Source organism: Carcharhinus amblyrhynchos, chromosome 8 (assembly GCF_965287045.1).
Source record: "Carcharhinus amblyrhynchos chromosome 8, sCarAmb.v2.hapA, whole genome shotgun sequence".
Taxonomy (NCBI): Eukaryota; Metazoa; Chordata; class Chondrichthyes; order Carcharhiniformes; family Carcharhinidae; genus Carcharhinus; species Carcharhinus amblyrhynchos.
The window spans coordinates 18,719,784-18,740,263 of NC_137331.1; the positions used below are offsets into that span (position 1 = coordinate 18,719,784).

The 20,480-nt window shown below is 41.7% G+C and overlaps 1 protein-coding gene and 1 non-coding gene across 3 annotated transcripts in view; one reads left to right on the top strand and one right to left on the bottom strand.

Moving 5' to 3' along the window:
- zfpm2a (zinc finger protein, FOG family member 2a) overlaps positions 1-20,480 on the top strand; it is an 808,884-nt gene that overhangs the window by 560,524 nt on the left and 227,880 nt on the right. For both annotated transcript variants that reach the window (XM_080194830.1, XM_080194831.1), the window contains exon 5: positions 14,383-14,494. In XM_080194830.1, the coding sequence (XP_080050956.1) occupies positions 14,383-14,494 (112 nt within the window). The remainder of the gene's footprint in view (positions 1-14,382; positions 14,495-20,480) is intronic.
- LOC145347172 (U2 spliceosomal RNA) lies at positions 1,963-2,161 on the bottom strand. Its single transcript, XR_013887816.1, has one exon. It is a non-coding gene; the product is annotated as a U2 spliceosomal RNA (small nuclear RNA).

Sequence of the window (20,480 nt, forward strand, 5' to 3'; positions counted from 1 at the left end):
GAGAATCGGTAGGCCACCTGACACTTTCCCTTGCCAGTTGCCACTTTAGATAAATGTCTGTGATTGTTTCAAGTCATGGCCAAAGTTTTGGCCATCGAACATTCTGCCCTCCATCTGCGATTAGGCAAAGGAGTGACAATCCAACAATGTTAATGGTTTAAATCCCATCTTGTAGCCATTAATTGGTTTATTGCCATTTTAAATCACACACTGCGAGGGCGGAGGTTGGAAGATTAGCTCAGCTTTCTGTGCTTGCTCTTGAATTTGATCAATATAAGTTACTCAATTATATGATTTAAATAATTCCACAATACACGACAGATATATTCAGAAAGGATATTCATGAAACAGGATCATTGAAACTCTACGGTGCAGAAGAAGCCACTTGGCCCATAGAGTCAGCACCGACTCTTTTGCAGAGCATCTTATCCCGGCCCTCTTCCCTATCCGAACCCTGTAACCCCACACATTTACCATGGTTGATCCACCTAACCTACACATCTTTGGGTACTAAGGAGCAATTTAGTATGGCCAATTCATCTAACCTGCACTTCTTTGGACTATGGGAGGAAACTGGAGCACCCTAAAGAAACTCACACAGATAGGGGGAGAAATACTGTCCTTTGTTTTAGCCATTTGTGGGACATGATTATCACTGGCTGGCCAACATTTATTGCCTAGTTGCCTAAGAGCAACTGAGAATTAACCACATTGCTGTGGGTCTGGAATCACATGTACATAAGAACATCAGATTTCCTTCCCTAAAGGACATTAGTGAACCAGATGGGTTTTTCTGACAATCGTTTCATGGTTGTCAGTAGATTCATAATTCCAGACATTTGTTATTGAATTCAAATTCCACCATCTACCTTGGCAAGATTCGAACCTCGGTCCCCAGAACATTAGCTGTGTTTCTGGATTAATAGTCTAGCGATAATACCACTAGGTCATCGCCTCCCCTATTTTATCCATCAATAATGTTAATTATATTCCACATGAAAAAGAAACTTATGGTAATCCTTTGGTACAGATTGGCATAGTTCTATTCACATTGAAACTAAAATATGTATACATCAGGTTTTTCTGGATGATAAGTCTAATGTAAAAGTAGAAAATTAAAATGTAGTTAAGCAGGAATTAAAGAATACACTGATGTACTTTTGATCTAATATTATTTCTGCTCTTATAATAATGTTTCCTTCCTAAGAACATTAGCACTGATGAGAAAATCCACTAATTTGGGGCTACTATGATTTTGTTATATATCATACAGAACTTTCTCTTGACATGAATTAAACAGAACAAGTTCTGATTTCACGTTCAAACTTCAGGTCATGATTTGACACATAAAGAGTAATTTCTGAACTTGCACTCCTGGTAACCTTACCGATGGGTAGTATATATCAGAAATTTGAACATTTGAGTTTCATGACTTTCCAATCATTCATTAAATGCTGAGTAGATTATGCATTACAGTTGTCTGAATCTCAGTAATATCATTTGACCACGTGAGACTTCCTGTCAAAAACATAGAGTCAGAGAATTACTTTTGTGCCCATATTATTTAAAAACAGTCCAAAGTAACTCATCCAATAACATTACAACAACATAAATCAGAGGTGACCAAAATTTTTGTCTTAATTTGCTGCATGTTGTTACAGACAGAGGCGAGATGAGAGGGATGGTTTCCCTTTTTTTTCACTTCTTCACTGACCAGACAGCTTGTTTTAACAAAATGTTTCAAATTCTGAGTACTGTAACTGTCAAGAACAGACAAATGTCAGTTTTTCTCAAGTTTTAAAAGAAAGATTATCATTTATTGTTCAACACCCGCACATGCATGACACTTTTTTTTTGTTTTTCTTCCAATTCAATCAAATCAAGTCCAATTCAGAGTCTCAACAAGTTGAGACATACCCGATCCAAGCTGCCAAGACAGGGCTGTCACTTCCTGTCTTGGGCTTTATCTACATGATCCAAGCTAATTGGAGTAGGCATAGCTCCTCCTCCAAGGCTTGATCTCATTCGCATCTTAACCAAAAGGCCGAGATGCCGCTTTTAAAAATTGCTTCAAATGAAGCTAAGATGTAACCTAATGACTTCAACCAAGTACAGCATGTTGATACTACACTTGATCTTAGCCAAAAGGCCAAGAAGGCAGAGTCTCCTTCCTTCATTGGCAAAGATATTTTGCCAATGACAGTGACACTCCTCGTCACAATGGATGTCTCGGCGCTCTACACCAACATCCCCCACGACGATGGCATTGCTGCAACTGCCTCAGTACTCAACGCCGACAACTGCCAGTTTCCAGATGCAATTTTACAACTCATCCGCTTTATCCTGGACCACAACGTTTTCACCTTCAACAACCAGTTTTTCATCCACGGAGCAGCCATGGGGACCAAATTCACACCTCAATATGCCAACATTTTCATGCACAGGTTCGAACAAGAGTTCTTCACCGCACAGGACATTCAACCGATGCTATACACTGGATACATCGATGACATTTTCTTCCTTTGGACTCATGGTGAACAATCACTGAAACAACTATATGATGACATCAACAAGTTCCACCCCACCATCAGACTCCCATGGACTATTCTCCGGAATCGGTTGCATTCTTGGACATATGCATCTCCATCAAGGATGGTCACCTCAGCACCTCACTGTACCGCAAGCCCACAGACAACCTCACAATGCTCCATTTCTCCAGCTTCCACCCTAAACATATTAAAGAAGCCATCCCCTACAGACAAACCTTCCGTATACACAGGATCTGCTCAGATGAGGAGGATCGTGACAGACACCTCCAGATGCTGAAAGATGCCCTTGTAAGAACAGGATATGGCGCTTGACTCATCGATTGACATTTCTGATGCACCACAGAAAAAACCGCACCAACCTTCTCAGAAGACAAACATGGAACACGATGGACAGAGTCCCCTTCATCATCCAGTGCTTCCCCAGAGCGGAGAAACTACAACATTTTCTATGGTGTCTTCAACATATCATTGATGAAGGTGAACATCTCGCCAGGGCCATTCCCACACCCCCACTTCTTGCCTTCAGACAACCACGCAACCTCAAACAGACTATTGTTCACAGCAAACTACCCAGCCTTCAGAAGAACAGTGACCACAACACCACACAACCCTGCCACAGCAACCTCTGCAAGACATGCTGGATCATTGACATGGATGAGATCATCACACGTGAGACACCATCCACCAGGTACACAGCACATACTCTCGCAACTCGGCCAATGTTGTCTACCTAATACGCTGCAGGAAAGGATGTCCCGAAGCATGGTACTTTGGGGAGACCATGCAGACGCTATGACAACGGATGAATGAACATCGCTCGACAATCACCAGGCAAGACTGTTCCCTTCCTGTTCGCGAACACATCAGCGGTCACGGGCATTCAGCCTCTGATCTTCGGGTAAGCGTTCTCCAAGGTGGCCTTCACGACACACGACAGTGCAGAGTCGCTGAGCAGCAACTGATAGCCAAGTTCCGCACACATGAGGACAATCTCAACCGGGATCTTGGGTTTATGTCGCACTATCTGTAACCCCCATGACTTGCCTGGGTTTGCAAAATCTCACTCACTGTCCTGTCTGGAGACAACACACATCTCTTTAACCTGTGCCTAATGCACTTTCCACTCACATTGTCTTCATCTTTAAGACTTGAATAGCAGGTTAGTTGTAAAGACTCGCATTCTAATCAGTAATCTGTAAACTGTATGCTGCTATATGCTCTGTCTGAGGCCAGACCTCTCCATTCACCCCATGAAGGGGCAAACCCTGAAAGCTTGTGAGTTTACTATCAAATAAATTGGTTGGACTTTAACCTGGTGTTGTGAGACTTCTTACTGTGTTTACCCCAGTCCAATGCCGGCATCTCCACGTCAAAGATATTTTTGACAGTCTGCTCAAAATATGCTTTTTTAAATTTTCTTATTAGAAATTTAGTTCCTGTCATGTAACCAGAGCATCTCTTTCCATTGTCTTCGTAGTTCCTGATGGTTAGGCTGTTGTTAGGCAATGGAATCCAGATATCACTCATCGACATATCATCTTGATAAAATAGAGCTTTTCACATTCATTTTCTGGTTTCCATTTTGGAGTCAAAAAGTTTGCAACAATATTGTGAAACTTGTCATTTCAATAAGTTAGAGAAGAGCAACCACTAACCATAGGAAGGGTCATTTGCATTTTAATTACTTCTCAAAGATATATCCAGAAAGATTGTTTATACTTTAATGAATTCTCCAAGTCTTGTGCAGACATGAAAGTTGACAGTTCCAGGTGTTTGGCAGAAAAGTAAAGATCACCTGACCTCTCCATTCCATTTTGTTTTATAAAATGTGTTGAATTCAGGTTTGTATTTAATATGTTCATTGTTGCAATCAGGTGAGGTGGGGCTGAATTCCCCCATTCCTTAGTTGATCTCAATAAGATTTTCTAAGCGGATATTCTTCTCAATTCTGTGAAAATGCAGCCGGAGGATCCTGGGACAGAGATCAATAGAGGAGAGGTTGGGATGAGGGCACTAAACCAGGCAGTCAACAGCGCCTAGAGGAGAGTACAAGAAGAGAACCCTTGAGCTTCAGGTTTCAGAACTCAAGCACTTGCTAGAGTCACTGCAGTGCATTCTTCTGTGGAGGGGAGGGATCACCTAGAAGTTGTGGTCCACACTGGGAGCTCAGAAGGCGATTGAAAAATGGGACTTCTAAAGCAGTAGAAATATAGAAACTAGAAGCAGGAGTATGCCATCAGCCCTTTGAGCCTGCTCTCCCATTCATTTTGATCATGGCTGATCATTGAATTCAATATCTTGATCCCCCTTCCTCCATATCCCTTGATTCCTTTAACCCCAAGAGTTCTATCTAATTTCTTCTTGAAATCAGACAATGTTTTGGGTTCAACTAGATTCTGAGGTCATGAATTCCACACATTCACCACCCTCTGGGTGAAGAAATTTCTTCTCACCTCGGTTCTAAAAGGTTTACCCCTTATCCTCAAACTATGACCCGTAGTTCTGGACTCCCGCCATTGGGAACATATTTTCTGAATCTACTGTCTCTAACCCTGTTAGAATTTTATAAGTTTTTATGAGATCCCTTCTCACTCTTTTAAACTCCAATGAATATAATCCTAACCGATTGTATCATCTGCAAATTTGGAGGAGAGACAAAGTTGGGTGGGAGGGTCAGCTGTGAGAAGGTTGCAGAGATCCTTTAGCCTGATTTGCACAGGCTGACTGTGTGGGCATCTGCATGGCAGATGCAGTATAATGTGGATAAATGTGAGGTTATCCACATTGGTAGCAATAATGGGAAGACAGATTATTACTTGAATGGGTGTAAATTGAGAGAGGTGGATGGTCAACAAGACCTTGGGGTCCTCATGTTGCTGGAAGTAAGCACACAGGTACTGCAAGCAGTAAAGAAGGCAAATGATATGTTGGTCTTCATTGTAAGAGGATTTGAGTACAGAAATAATGATGTTTTGCTGCAATTGTATAGGACGTTACTGAGGCCAGAACTGGAATATTGTGTGCAGTTTTGGTGTTCATACCTGCCATCCCAGGAATCAGCCTGGTAAACCTTCGCTGTACTCCCTCTATAGCAAGGACATCCTTCCTCAGATATGGACACCAAAACTGCACATAATATTCCAGATCTGGCCTCAGCAATGTCCTTTACAATTGCAACAAAATATCACTATTTCTATACTCAAATCCTCTTACTATGAAGACCAACATACCATTTGCCTTCTTTACTGCTTGCAGTACCTGCACACTTACTTCCAGCGACATGAGGACCCCAAGGTCTTGTTGACCATCCACCTCTCTCAATTTACACCCATTCAAATAATAATCTGTCTTCCTATTATTGCTACCAAAGTGGATAACCTCACATTTATCCACATTTTACTGCATCTGCCATACAGATGCCCACACAGTCAGCCTGTGCAAATCAGACTGAAGGATCTCTGCATTCTTCTCACAGTTCACTCTCCCACCCAACTTTGTATCATCTGCAAATTTGGAGATGATTCATTCAATTTCCCTCTTCCAAATCATTAATATATAACGTGAAGGACTGGGGTCCTAACACAGTTCCCTGCGGAACCCCACTAGTCACTGACTGCCAATCAGAAAAAGACCCATTTATGCCAACTCTTTGTTTCTATCTGCTAACCAGCTTTCTATCCACCTCAAGACATTACCTGCAATCCCATATGCTTTAACTTTACATAGTGGTCCCACTAGCTTACTTTCATACTCAAGTTTTCACTTCGATCCCTTGGTCCTCTTTTGCTGATTTTTAAACTGCTCCCAATTCTCAGGCCTATTGCTTTTTCTTGCTAATTTGTATGCTTCTTCTTTGAATCTGATACTATCTCTAATTTCCCTTGTAAGCCATGGTTTGGCCCCAATTCCCTTACCACCGTGCGCCAAACAGGAATAAACAACTTCTGGAGTTTACCTATTCGGCCCATCTGTACCGACCACAATCCCACCCACGCCTGATCCGCATATCCCAATGCATTTACCCTGGCTAATCCCCCTGACACTAAGAGGACACTTAGCGTGGCCAATCCACCTAACCCACACATCTTTGGAAGCCAGGGAGTAAATAGCAGATGAACAAAGAAAATCACAGCACAGGAACGGGCCCTTCAGCACTCCATGCCTGCACCGACCGCGCTGCCCAACTGAACTAAAACCCCCCACCCTTCCGAAAACCATTACCCTCTATTCCCATCCTATTCATGTATTTGTCAAGATGCCCTTTTAAAGTCACCACCGTATCCGCTTCTACTACCTCTCCTCGCAACAAGTTCCAGGCACCCATTATTGTCTGTGTAAAAAATCTGCCTCGTACATCTCCTCTAAACCTTACCCCTCACACCTTAAACCTTTGCCCCTAGTAATTGACTCTTTCACCCTGGGAAAAAGCTTCTGACTATCCACTCTGTCCATGCCTCTCATAATCTTGTAGACTTCTATCAGGTCACCCCTCAACATCCATCATTCCAGTGAGAACAAACCAAGTTTCTCCAACCTCTCCTCTTAACTCATGGCCTCCATACCAGGCAACATCCTGATAAATTATTTCTGTACCCTCTCCAAAGCCTCCACTTCCACATGCTCTGAGGTTCATTTTCCAATCCTGAGTAAGCATAGCTGAGGTGCCAGAGGATTGGAAGCCTACAAATGTTGTACTATTATTTTAAAAGTGTTGAAGGAATAAGCCAAAAACTATAGGCTGGTCAGTCTGACTTCAGTGGTGGAAAAATGATTGGAAATAATTCTGACAGACAGGATAAACTGTACTTAGAAAGGCACAGATTGATCAGATATAATCAGCATGGTTTTGTTTGGGAAAGATTGTGTTTTAACTTGCAAGATATAGACCCGGTGCAGGACTGTGGGATTAAAATGACCAGCTCGTTTCTTTTTCCGACTTTCTTTTGCTGGCGCTGACACAGTGGGCTGACTGGCCTGTTTCTGCACCTTTCTATAGTTCTGTGAATATTAAATGATTTGTCTGCTGTGACAACACAATACACAGAAAGGTTTCCCTTTGTTTTAACCCAGTCTAAGAAAAATAATAAAAACACTCCAACTTTCTGACACACACACTCCAAGTTCACACACATACAAGCAGATTATAGAACCTTAGGACAGAGTAAGCAATTTAAAGTCCAGTGAGGTTAAAGGTATACAGGTCCTTGAAGCTTGATGAATTGGTCGGATTCAGGCTGAGCTTAGTGGTCCTTCTGGGTCAACATTGAGGAGGTTTAAATAAGTAAAAGGACAATTTATAAATTCATAGAATCACAGAATCCCCACAGTGCAGAAGGAGGCCATTCGCCCCAAGGAGCTTGCACTGACAATAATCCCAATCAGGTACTATTCCCATAACCCCACGTGTTTACCCTGCTAATGGGGCAATTTAGCATAGCCAATCAATCTAACCTGCATATCTTTGGAGTATGGGAGGAAACCAGAGCCCCCGGAGGAAACCTATGCAGACACGGGGAGAATGTGCGAACTCCAAAAAGACAGTCACCTAAGACCAGAATTGAACTCAGGCCCCTGGAGCTGTGAGGCAGCAGTGCTAACCACGGTGCCACCATACTGCCCTTATATTTGAACTCCAAAGTTTTTTATGTGCCGCCTCATATTCTTCTGAATATAACAACTATAGAGTTTTAAAATTTCCAACTACAGCACATGGAGAGTCACGAAACAGCAGACAGGTTTTGAAACTTGCAGGTTGTCTCAGGGAAGAGAGAGAGAGATACTCACATGGGGATCTTGCTTCTTGAACATTTCAAGTGTCTGTCCTGGACTACAGAGAAAACAGGTGCTTAACCACACAAAAGGTTAGCTGGCTTGCCACATGATTCTCGCTCCAACTATCCAGTGACCCAAATATTGTCATGGCTAGTGCATTCCAGCTGTAACTTGTTATAAATTGATTAGATTATGTTGGGAACTCTTCTCTCAGCCAGAGTCTTTTAACTGAAGTGATTATGTCTAATGTTAGCTCCCCAACCAATTGAGGTCTGGACATCCTGCAAATGTGGCAGGAGAGAGGGTTTGTTCTCATGCCACTAAGGTAATTGTCTTCAAAGAACATTTGCAGACAAGGTAAGTTCCACTTGGTGGCCTTGAAATTTAGAAGGTGCAATAATGCAAATGTACACCCATCTTTAACTATTTAAATGTAACTTAGGCTTTCTAAAAATTCAATTAATGGACGGGTTCTTCTTGTTATGATGACCATGGGGAAACGTAAATGGATCTCCCCATGGACCTCATAGAATACAAGTTCCCTAATGCGCGAATGCCCGATAGGGAAGGAGCAATGAGGGTTTTAAAACTAGTTGGCTCTACTCAGGTCGGCAGTTGAAAGTATCGGGGCTGACCTGCACTCTATAGCCACTGAACGGCATTCAAAACGCACTAAATAAAGGGTGACTGGTAATGGAAGACTGGCCTTGGTAAAATTATTATACTGGTGAGGAGGAATGAAGTGAGCTTTTCGTCTTCCCTCTGGACCATCTTTACTATTGAGACAAGTATTTCCTTGGTAACAAAAATACCTCTTTTTGGTAAACTTGAAGCCTACGATGCCAGCATAGATAACTGGGTGCAATACGCAGAGTACATGCATTACCTTTTTTAGGCCAACTATTGATGGATGTGATTAAGGCTATTTTAACCCAAAACCTCCACAATACTCCAGCGATAATGCTTTAACACGGCAGGGCGAACCCCTTAGGAATGTCACTGAATTTCTATAAGAAGTCTCACAACACCAGGTTAAAGTCCAAAAGGTTTATTTGTTAGCACAAGCCACAAACTTTCGGAGCACTGCCCCTTCATCAGATGAGTGGGAGTTCAGTTCACAAACAGGGCATATATAGATACAAACTCAATTTACAAGATAATGGTTGGAATGTGAGTCTTTACAGGTAATCAATTCTTAAAGGTACAGACAGTGTGAGTGGAGAGAGCGTTAAGCACAGGTTAAAGAGATGTGTATTCTCTCCAGCCAGGAAGTTAGTGAGATTTTGCAAGCCCAGGCAAGTCGTGGGGGTTACAGATAGTGTGACATGAACCCAAGATCCCGGTTAAGGCCGTCCTCATGTGTGCGGAACTTGGCTATCAGTTTTTGCTCAGCGATTCTGCATTGTCGTGTGCTGTGAAGGCTGCCTTAGAGAACGCTTACCCAAAGATCAGAGGCTGAATGCCCGTGACCGCTGGAGTGTTCCCCAACGGGAAGAGAACACTTCTGCCTGGTGATTGTCGAGCAGTATTCATTCATCCTTTGTTGTAGCATCTGCATGGTCTCCCCAGTGTACTATGCCTCAGGACATCCTTTCCTGCAATGTATCAGGTAGACAACATTGGCTGAATTGCAAGAGTATGTACCATGTACCTGGTGGATGATGTTTTCACGTGAGATGATGGCATCATGTCAATGATCTGGCATGTCTTGCAGAGGTTGCCGTCGCAGGGTTGTGTGGTGTCATGGTCACTGTTCTCCTGAAAGTTGGGTAGTTTTCTGTGGACAATGATCTGTTTGAGGTTGTGTGGTTATTTGAAAGCAAAAAATGGGGGTGTGGGGATCGCCTTTGGCGAGATGTTCATCTTCATCAATGACATGTTGAAGGCTCCAGAGAAGATGTCGTAGCTTTTCCGCTCCTGGGAAGTACTGGACAACAAAGAGTTCTCTGTCCACTGTTGTTCCATGTTTGTCTTTTGAGGAGGTCGGTGTGGTTTTTCGCATTGGAACTGTCGAGCACCATATCCTGTTCTTACGAGGACATCTTTCAGCATCTGGAGGTGTCTGTTAAGATCCTTCTCATCGAAGCAGATCCTGTGTATACGGAGGGCTTGTCCATAGGGGATGGCTGCTTTAACATATTTAGGGTGGAAGCTGGAGAAGTGGAGCATCATGAGGTTATCCGTGGGCTTGCGGTACAGTGAAGAGCTGAGGTGACCGTCCTTGATAGAGATGCGTGTGTCCAAGAATGCAACCGATTCCGGAGAGTAGTAGATTCCTGATGAGTCTGGTGGTGAGATGAAACTTGTTCATGTCATCATATAGTTGTTTCATTAATTGTTTGCGTCCCACCATTAGTCCAAAGAAAGAAAATGTCATCGATGTGTCTAGTGTATAGCATCAGTTGAAGATCCTGTGCGGTGAAGAGATCTTGTTCAAACCTCTGCATAAAGATGTTGGCGTACTGAGGTGCGAATTTGGTCCCCATGGCTGTTCCGTGGATGAAGAACTGATTGTTGAAGGTGAAGAGATTGTGGTCCAGGATGAAGCAGGTGAGTTGTAAAATTGCATCTAGAGATTGGCACTTGTCGGCGTTGAGTACTGAGGTGGTTGCAGCGATGCCACCATTGTGGGGGATGCTGCTGTAGAATGCCGAGACATCTATTGTGACGAGGAGTGCTCCTGGTTCTACTGCTCCATGTGTGCTGAGCTTCTGTAGGAAATCGATAGTGTCGCGACAGAAGCTGAGGGTTCTTTGTACAATGGGTTTCAGGATGCCCTCGATGTAGCCAGAGAAGTTCGCGCACAGGATCCCATTGCCTGATGCAATGGGACGGCCAGGTGTATTGGCCTTGTGTATCTCTGGGAGGCAGCAGAGATCTCCAACGTGGGGAGTACATGGGATGAGAGCACGGAGGGTGCTCTGAAGGTCTGGATCAAAGGTCTTGATCAGTCTGTTGAGTTGACGGGTGTGTTCTTTGGTCGGGTCTGTGGATAACTGTCTGTAGTGTTCTTCGTTGATCAGTTGTCAGTACACTTCTTTGCAGTAATCTGTTCTGTTCAATATAACAGTGGCCCCTCCTTTGTCTGCCGGTGTGATAACAATGTTGCACTTGGTCTTGAGAGCGCGGATGGCGTTGCATTGTGCTTGGGTGACGTTCGGGGCTGTCTTGTGAGTGTGGCTGATGAATCTGGCATTGACACACCTCCTGACGGCTTGGGCATACATATCCAGTTGAGGGTAGCTGCCTTCCCAAGAAGTTCAATTTGATTCTTTCCTCTTTGGTTGCTGTACTGCGGATCTCTTTGCCAGCAATTCCAGTTCATTGGCTGTCTCACTGTGTTTGCTGTTGGCCTCTTGGGGTTTGTGGAAGAACTCCCGCAGCCTCATTCACCTGGTGAGTTCCTCTGTGTCCGCTGCGAGACTCCTGGGGTCCATTTTGGTAGAGGGGCAGAAATTGAGCCCTTGGCTGAGAACTTTAATTTCATCTGATTGAAATGTGTAGTCCAACAAGTTGACAATGGGCTTCCCTGCAGCGATATTGTTTTTACCATTGGTTTCCAACCATTATCTTGTAAATTGAGTTTGTATCTATATATGTCCTGTTTGTGAACAGAACTCCCATTCACCTGATGAAGGGGCAGTGCTCTGAAAGCTTGTGGCTTGTGCTACATAATAAACCTGCTGGACTTTAACCTGGTGTTGTGAGATTTCTTACTGTGCTTATCTTTTGCCAGTATCTCCACATCACCCAATTTCTGACCAGGCTGCAAAAATGGCAGAGCACTGTGAATTTGTCCCACTCCTGAATGACATGTTGCAAAATAGACAAGTCTGTGTAATTAACAATGTAATAATCCAAAAAAATTATTTGGCAGAATCCAATTTGGATCTAAAGAAGGCTATTGAGATGGCTTTATAATTGGAGAATTCAGAAAGAGGAACTCAGAAATAAGAACCTTAATATATGTTTTTGGAGCTGAAAACTATCATGGCTCTGGCACCAGACTTGACCTCCAGTAGATCCCCGTTAAAGGATTTAAAGTGTACACTTTCCAATTACAGGGTCTCAAAAGAATCCTTATTGTTATTTTTCGTCACTCCCTCCCCTAGTCGGGAGTGGGTGATTTGCGTGCCTACTACCTTCTTTGGATATGGTAGTGGGGGGTGTCAGATCGCAGTGTCCTCCGACTGGCCCACCCCTCAACTGGGAGCGATGGTATCACTAAAACATCTCAGAATCCCTTACAGGTGAGTCACACCACCAGGAAGTCAAGGAAGGTCAGGGACAGCCTTCTAGGAAGCATATTCTAGAACATTGTAGATGCCAGACAGAAGACTATTGCAAATGCTGCAGAAGATCATAACTGAGGCCATCACAGAGGGACAGTCAAAACATGTACTATTTTGATAAAAGGCCAAGGCCAGTACTGGACCAGATCTTGCAAGTAGGCCCACAGCCAGGAACAGGGACAATGCAACTAAATCACATCGTCACAATAAAGATTTCCCCCATAACGGTGGAGTTGTTAGTAAATGGCTACCCATTAAATGGGGGGCCTGACTGAAGGTCTGAGGGGAGAAGGGAGGCAAAGTGGGTGTGTGAGAATGGAGGGGGCTGAGTGTGTGTATGTGGTTTATCCTCAGAATATCCCAAGATGACTGCTATATAAGAGTTTATAAACTGCATTCCCAAAACGTGCTTTAAAATATTCTCTCATACTTTCACTTAGTGTTTTGCATTCTGAAATCCACTGCACCATTTTCGAAATGACTCTTTTGAACAGAGTTTCTGTTTCAGTTCTACCAGAGAATCCACTCCAGTATTTTGTACCAATTATATTTGAATTTCTTTGCCTTGACTGACTTCCACTGTTACACAAATTCTGATATTCAGCCAGTACTTTGTTCCCAATTACTTTAAACATTTGTTTCACATATGGTAGTATGACATTCCAAACTTTAAGAATACTTTAGGAACTTTTCTCTAGCATTCTCACCAACTGATTACTTCTTAGCTTTGTCTTGGATGCCCACAAACAGTATCCTCTTCTATTTCCAGGTTTCTACAGCCAACCATCCTTTAGTTCCTCTGGAGCTTGTTTTTGCACATTACTCCATCGCACAGCTTTTCCTGCTTCGAGCAAAGTTGAGAGCTGCTCACTCTTCAGTGATCAGTCTCTAACTGCTCTGGCTTTCAGCTGAAACAAATTAAAAAAGGAAAGTTTTTTGTTTTATCTTATAAGGACCTCTAGTTGCTAAGCAATGCCTGCATGCCTCTGCTGGTCTATTGATTTTTCATGTTGTAGCTCTCTCTATCACAACAGCATCCCATTTAGAACTGAAACCAAACTCCATACATTCAAACACCTTTGTCCAGTGTGAAATCTGACTAGATTTCTTCCAGGCACAGAAATCTTAAATTAAACCCAACTAAAATTAAACCTTATGTCTAATGTTTACCGATATAAATCCCTTAAAACTACCTTTTGTTTGCTAACAGTTATAACAGATTATCAATCATGAAGCTAATAACTGAAAGCACATGTATGAAAATAGAGGTGTTAATGGGAAATGCATTGTATATTAATATGGCAGCCCTCTCACAGCACCAAATTGATTAACAAAAACATGCCACGTAGGAACTCATAGCCCTGGGTTTCACTAGAATCCAGGTGATTGTCGCTTTAAGCCATTTCATCCAACAGTGAGACTGCAGTAATTTCCAGGAAGACAAAGTTCCTGAAGTTCACCAGCAGGATTCAGTGTTTCTTGCCAAAGTCATATGCCTTTTCAGTTCAAATCCAAGCCATTAGAGATTTATTAATCTGGAAAATCTGATCTGATATCATTTAGAGACTCCTGATTTAATAATGATTCTGTCAATCAGAAGAGAGACTGCACTCAGTAAGCCTTTCTCTGTACTCTATAAGAACTCAACAAGGGATTTTGGTTTTGGCTTACGTGCTTGGGGGTTAAGGTTCTGTGAAAATTAGTATTAATCATCAAGTGCTTAATCACAAAAAACAAATGGCATCTGTTTATCATCTCCCTTTGTACAGAAGACAACAACAGCTGTCCCTATAGTGGTGCATGCTGGTCCCAAGTGGCTGATGGATGTGACTTGGCGAGGAACAGAAGACAACAACAACAACTGTGTTGTGTACAGCAAAGGTAAAAACGTGTTTTTTTAATGTGAAATTAAACCTGTGAATTGATATAATGTGTGTACCTCTGGAATGGAATTGCTTTGTAACTGACATTTGTTGAGTTTTTTTTTTAATTTTAGCTGTTGTTTTGCTTTAATCCAAAACAGTATTAGTGAAAATACAATTTTCCATAATCAGTGCTTATAATGATGAGAGACTTGGGAGCGTTATTATAATGAGAATTCATTGCCGAAAAAAAACAGACGTTATTGTCAAAACATCACAAGTTCAATTCAAGAGACATAGATCATTCTAAGTTCATCCCTCCACATCGAAAATAAACATTGATTCCTTAATATGTGAATTCAGATAAAGATTCTGTTTGTAATGTAGGACTTTTTGATGCTACAGTGGATTCAATCTCAATCTCTGAGCTTAATACGCAGTGTTTTCTCCAGGTGGGAGTGATGATGGTAGGAGTTCAAGGGTTGTGATTTATGTTTTATGTTTTATAGAAAAATCGTTGTGAACAAAAATACTTTCACTGGGTGAAATTGAAAGAATTGAGAGAAATCCATCATTATCTCATTAAATGGCATCAATGAAGTATGCATATAAATAACAATCTAAGGAGTTAACAGATACTGTCAAATCATTGAAAAGCCTTGATGATCTCACGTGCAAGGAGCAAGATAACAAACAGCAAACAATGATTGTGCTCCTGATATATAAGGTTGGCTTGAACACTATGTGGATTACTCATGGTGAAGTTGTTATGAGAGATGCGTGATCAGTTATCTAATCATTTTCATTAGTGGTCGGGTATATAAGTGATTTAGTGATTGTTTGAATAAACAAGGTAGGATCTCAGGCATTATTCCCTCTAAACTGTGAATATGTGGCCATTCAGCAATGGAGAATGCACCATGCAACAATAACTTATATTTATTGACCACTTTTAATATAATGAAACAACCTATTATGTTTCACAGGCTAATATAAAACAAAGTATGACACCAAACCACTAAATGAGACAGTAAGCCAGAGGACCAAAAACTTGGTCAAATTGGTAAGTTTTAATGAATGTCTTAAAGGAGGAAACTGAGGTAGAGATTTAGGAGGAGGTTATCCCAAACTTGGAGCCTGGGCAACCAAAGGCACAGCCACCAATTGTGGAGCAATTAAAATTGGGGATATTTGAGAGGCCAGAATTAAATGAGTGCAGATATCTTGTTGGGTTGTGGGAATTACAGAGGTAACTAGAGCGAGGACATGAAGGAATTTTTAAACCTAATACATTGGTCAACAGGAAGCCAGTTTAGTCTAGTAATTGCAGGGAGGTTTGAGGAACAGGATTGGCAGTGGATAGGCACAGCTAGCAATACTTTAAATAACTTAAAGTTTAAGGAAGGTAGAATGTGCAAGATCAGCCAGGAGTACTTTGGAATAATCGTGTCTGTATGTAATTGAAGGTTTCAGCAGCAAATGAGCTGTAAGACAGGAAGGAAGTCAGGTAATATTACAATGGTGAAAATGGGTGGTGTTCACAATGGTGTTGAATATGAGGTTGGATGCTCATCTTGGAATCAAATATGACATCAAGATTGGGAACCGACTGATTTAATCTCAGACTGCTGCTAGGGAGAGGAATAGAGTTTGAAGTGGGAACCAAAATATTAGTTTCAGTCTTCCCAATATTTAATTGGAAGGAATTCCTACTCATCCAGATGTTGGATAGGCAGCCTGATAATTTACCTACCATGGCTAAGTCAAGAGAGATGGTGTTGAGGTGCAACTGGATGTTATCAACATTCAGGTGAAAACTTACGCTGTGCCTTCAGATGATGTTGCCAAGGGGCAGCATGTAAAGGACATATAGGAGAAAGCCAGTTACAGCAGTAACTGTCGTGGAATGGGAAGAGAAGCTATGATTTCACAGATAATAATAGGACTAGGTGAGAGCAGTGCCGCCCAGCTGGATGACAGTATGAGGGGTGGGGGAGCCCTCGTTAGAGGAAGATAGTTGGTCAACCACATCAAAGGTTGCAGACTGGTTAAGAAGGCCAAGGAGGGAATGTTTGTCATTGTCAAAACGACATAGTACGTCACTTGTGATTCTGTTAAGAGACATTTTGGTACTGTGGCAGGGGCGGAATCTTGTTGGAAGGATTCAGATATGGAGTTCCAGAAATGATGGGATCAAGTTTGGGAGATGACAACATATTCAAGTGCTTTGGAGAGGAAAAGGGAGATTGAAGATGGGACAGAAGTTTGCAAGGATGATGGAGTCAAGGGTTGGTTTATTGAGGAGCAGGGTCATCATGGCCAATTTAAGAAACTGCGACAACACTGAAGAGAGAGAACTGTTTTCAATGTCAGCAAACATGAGGGCCAGGAGGGGAAGGTGAATGATCTGCAGTTGAGTGAGAATAGAAATGAGGGAACAAGAGGTAGCTTTCATGGACAAGGTGAGTACATATGAAAAGAGATGAGAAAAACTGGAGCAGTGGTTCCCAACCACTGTGCCATGGCAGAATATTAAAGATAACTTGGCCAGTTGAATTAATGAAATCTGGTATTGCAGCAGAGGCAGCTGATCCGATTGGCTCAATTTTGACAAAGAAGTCCATGAACTCTTTGCAGTTGATTTTGTTGGAGGTGAAGTTTGAGGGTGGGGGAGAGGGTTAAGAAGGTGGTGTGGAGTGGGGAAAAGAAATTGAGGGTTATCTTTGCATTCCAGGATAATCCTGCAATAATGAGTAGTTTTAGTAGACAAGAACAAAACTCGATAGTGGTGATCTGGTGATCAATGACTAAACCAATTGTCTGCTGTATCCTTTCAAGTCTGTGGTCATTTGACTTAAGGGAACATAGATAATGGCTGAACCAGGGACTTCAGAGGTGAGGTTGTTCAGTAGCTGCAGAATTGTGTAATGAATGGAGGGCCAACGCTAGAAAGTTGGTACTTTGAAAATGAAACTGCAAGGCATTTGAGGGCTTGTTTTTCCCAATGACAGATACTTCAAGGAGGTAGACTTAGAGCTTGTTATGGACTTGTGGGTTTTAAGTGATACATGGAAGTGATCAAAGATGGCCTCATCTCTAATTGATACCACCGGTCTAGCAAGACCACTTGAGATGACCAGGACCAGGGGAAGAATTACACTAGTTCCTACCTGCACCAAAACCTGACATGAGTTTGCTTTGACTTTATTTGCAATATCATCACATGAGGACCAAAGCAATTCTTCCCATCAATGGAATATTCAGACTTATTACACTTGTCTGTTTTATGGCAGAATGGTATCCCATGTCAAAGGTTAGGTTTCATCTTAAACAGTGATCTGAGTTGGTGCATGTGCACATTGACCCCTGTTATGTGTTTGTATGCAGAAATGACTTATTTGTTTTATCCATACGATGTGTGATGTCATTTTTAAACTATAAGCTATTTCTGCCATTAATATGAATTCAGCAATTAAAAATTACATGTAAAGTTCCAATTTAAAACAAAAGTATGCAGAAGATATTTTTGTAGCCTTCAGCACCATTAGATTCATTCATTTGTTTATGTGTGTTCTGCCTGAAGGCTCATTGTCTGCTGATGCTTCATTCTGAGCTGTTTTTTTGGCAGGGTTTTTAAGTATTGGTTTGCTATTACCTTTCGCTCTGAGGGGCAGGTTGAGAAGTCAGGTCTTAGATCTACCTCAGTTAAAACAAAATTTGAATCTGTGTTGTTGCCATTATTTTGAAGCATTCACAAGTCATTTAGCCAACTGAGCTAAATGTCCCACCCCTCCTTTCATTTTATATTTATTTTTGAACTGAGTCTGCTTATATAGCCAAAAACCACACTGCCACTAATAGGTGACTGAGAATAGATATCTACTGCTGCATATATATGTCAGATTTTTTTTATGTGTACTTTTTTGTATTGCAAATGTGCAAATATGAATAATTTACTTACAGTTCTCAGACTGGAGATATGACATTAAAAGTAATGTTTTACTTATGTTGCAGAATATTTACGCATTAAGACTATTTCCTATGTGACTCTTGACTATTTCCTAATTATTAGTACATGCCACAAGATCACTCAGTGTCATTGCAAATCACTTGTAACGTGAAATAATAATTAGATTTAGATTTAAGTATTAAAGAGGATTTAATTTACCTATGAACAAATTGGCACGAATTTAATGAGAGATATCAAAATGCCAGCTGTCCTGCAAATGGCTGATATTCCAATTAAGTGCCATTGTTTCAAGACCAAAGGAGTTTTCTATCAGCCTACCATTACAAAAACAAAGGATGGTACATATTGAGGTCCTGCAACTAAATTTGTACCAGAATCATTTAAGCATGAATTTTAACACTTAAAATTCATTGCAAGTGGGTAAAATAAGCAGTCATTTATTACTGCTGCAATTCCAACAGATACTACTGAAAAGTTATTTAAATGTCCTAAATCTTTACAGTGTGTTAATGAATAAAGACTTATAAAATACAGCAGCTGGTACCATAAAAAGGGGGCATGACTTGATGTTCCTGCACACTGAAGAAGGACTCCAAGAACACTCCACGTTTCTGAAGAGGCCCGGAGTGAATGTCCTTGCCACTCCTTGGAGGATTTGGCCTAGAGTGTCTGCATTAACAGTGGGGAAGGGGAAAAGCATCTATATTAATGGAAGAGAGCATCGACATGAATTGAGAGGAAGGAAGAGAGGAAGGAGAGTGTATTTGCATCAATGGAAAGGGAGTGGAGAAAAAAGCATGTGCATTAACAGAGGAAAACAGAGAAGCGTCTGTTAACAAAAGGAAAGGGGAGAACTTCTGCATTAACAGGAGAAGGGGAGAGTATTTACATAAACTTTGAAATCCGCATTCAAGTGTCATGTGATCAAACAGCCAGGAATATGTCCAACCAAATTTGGTAAGCCTAGTTTACAGGCAATGAATCATTTCCTTAGATCCATCTGAAGAGTAACCATCCAATAGTGACTATAATATGATTGAATTCAATAGAGGGAATTTTTGCACCCATTTTCAATGGACCTGAATGGTGGAAGGAGCGGAGAATCCAGTAGGAGTCCCGAAATGACTTTTATGGTGGCAGAACTTTCCATTGAAATTGTCCCTGCATCCTGCCATTAGGGAAGTTTGAGGAGGGAACCCCAGATGGAGTCCTGTGTCCGTACAGGGATCTGTGACTGGGGGAGGGATCATAAAATCCCAATAGTGCTGCAGGAGGCCATTTAGCCCATCAAGCCTGCACTGACAACAATCCCATTTAGTTCCCATCCTCGCAGCCCACATATTTACCCTGCTAATACCCCTAACATATACATCTTGGGACACTAAGGGCAATTTAGGCCAATCTAACTAACCCACACATCTTTAGACTGTGGGAGGGATGGACATGGGATTCCTCCATGGACATGGGATCTCTTCCTCCCCCCGGCCCTGGGAAAACTCCTTCCCTATCAAAGCACCCCCATCCCGCTAGTAACAAGAGGCAGTGCCAGGAGTGCTGGGGTGGGTTCAGTATGAACTGCTTTATGCTGGGGTGGCCTTTAAAAATGGTGCCCTGATCCTCAAATGTCTACATTGTTAGCAGGGTGGGACCCTTAATTTTTCTGCAAAGTCCTGAACTATATGGCAGAGAAAACTACCGTTGATGTCAGTGACTTCAAAGCCACTTTTTCCTTTGCTGATTTCGAGGAAAATGTCGGCCACAAAGTTTTACAACTGAATTAGGAAATGTAGTTAAGTGCAGTCGAAGCCCCTTATTAACTGATAATGGTAATGTTATAAATGAAAGTAAGGAAATTACAACATTTAAATAATTTGCTTGCATCAGTGTTTATAATAGAGCAAGAGGATAGCATCCCTGAAAACCCATTATTTGATCAGGGGCTCAACAAAAATGACGTAAACAAATTTTACCAAAAAGTACCATTAACAATAATGAAGAAATTAATGATACTAAAGATTGATACATTCCCAGTATT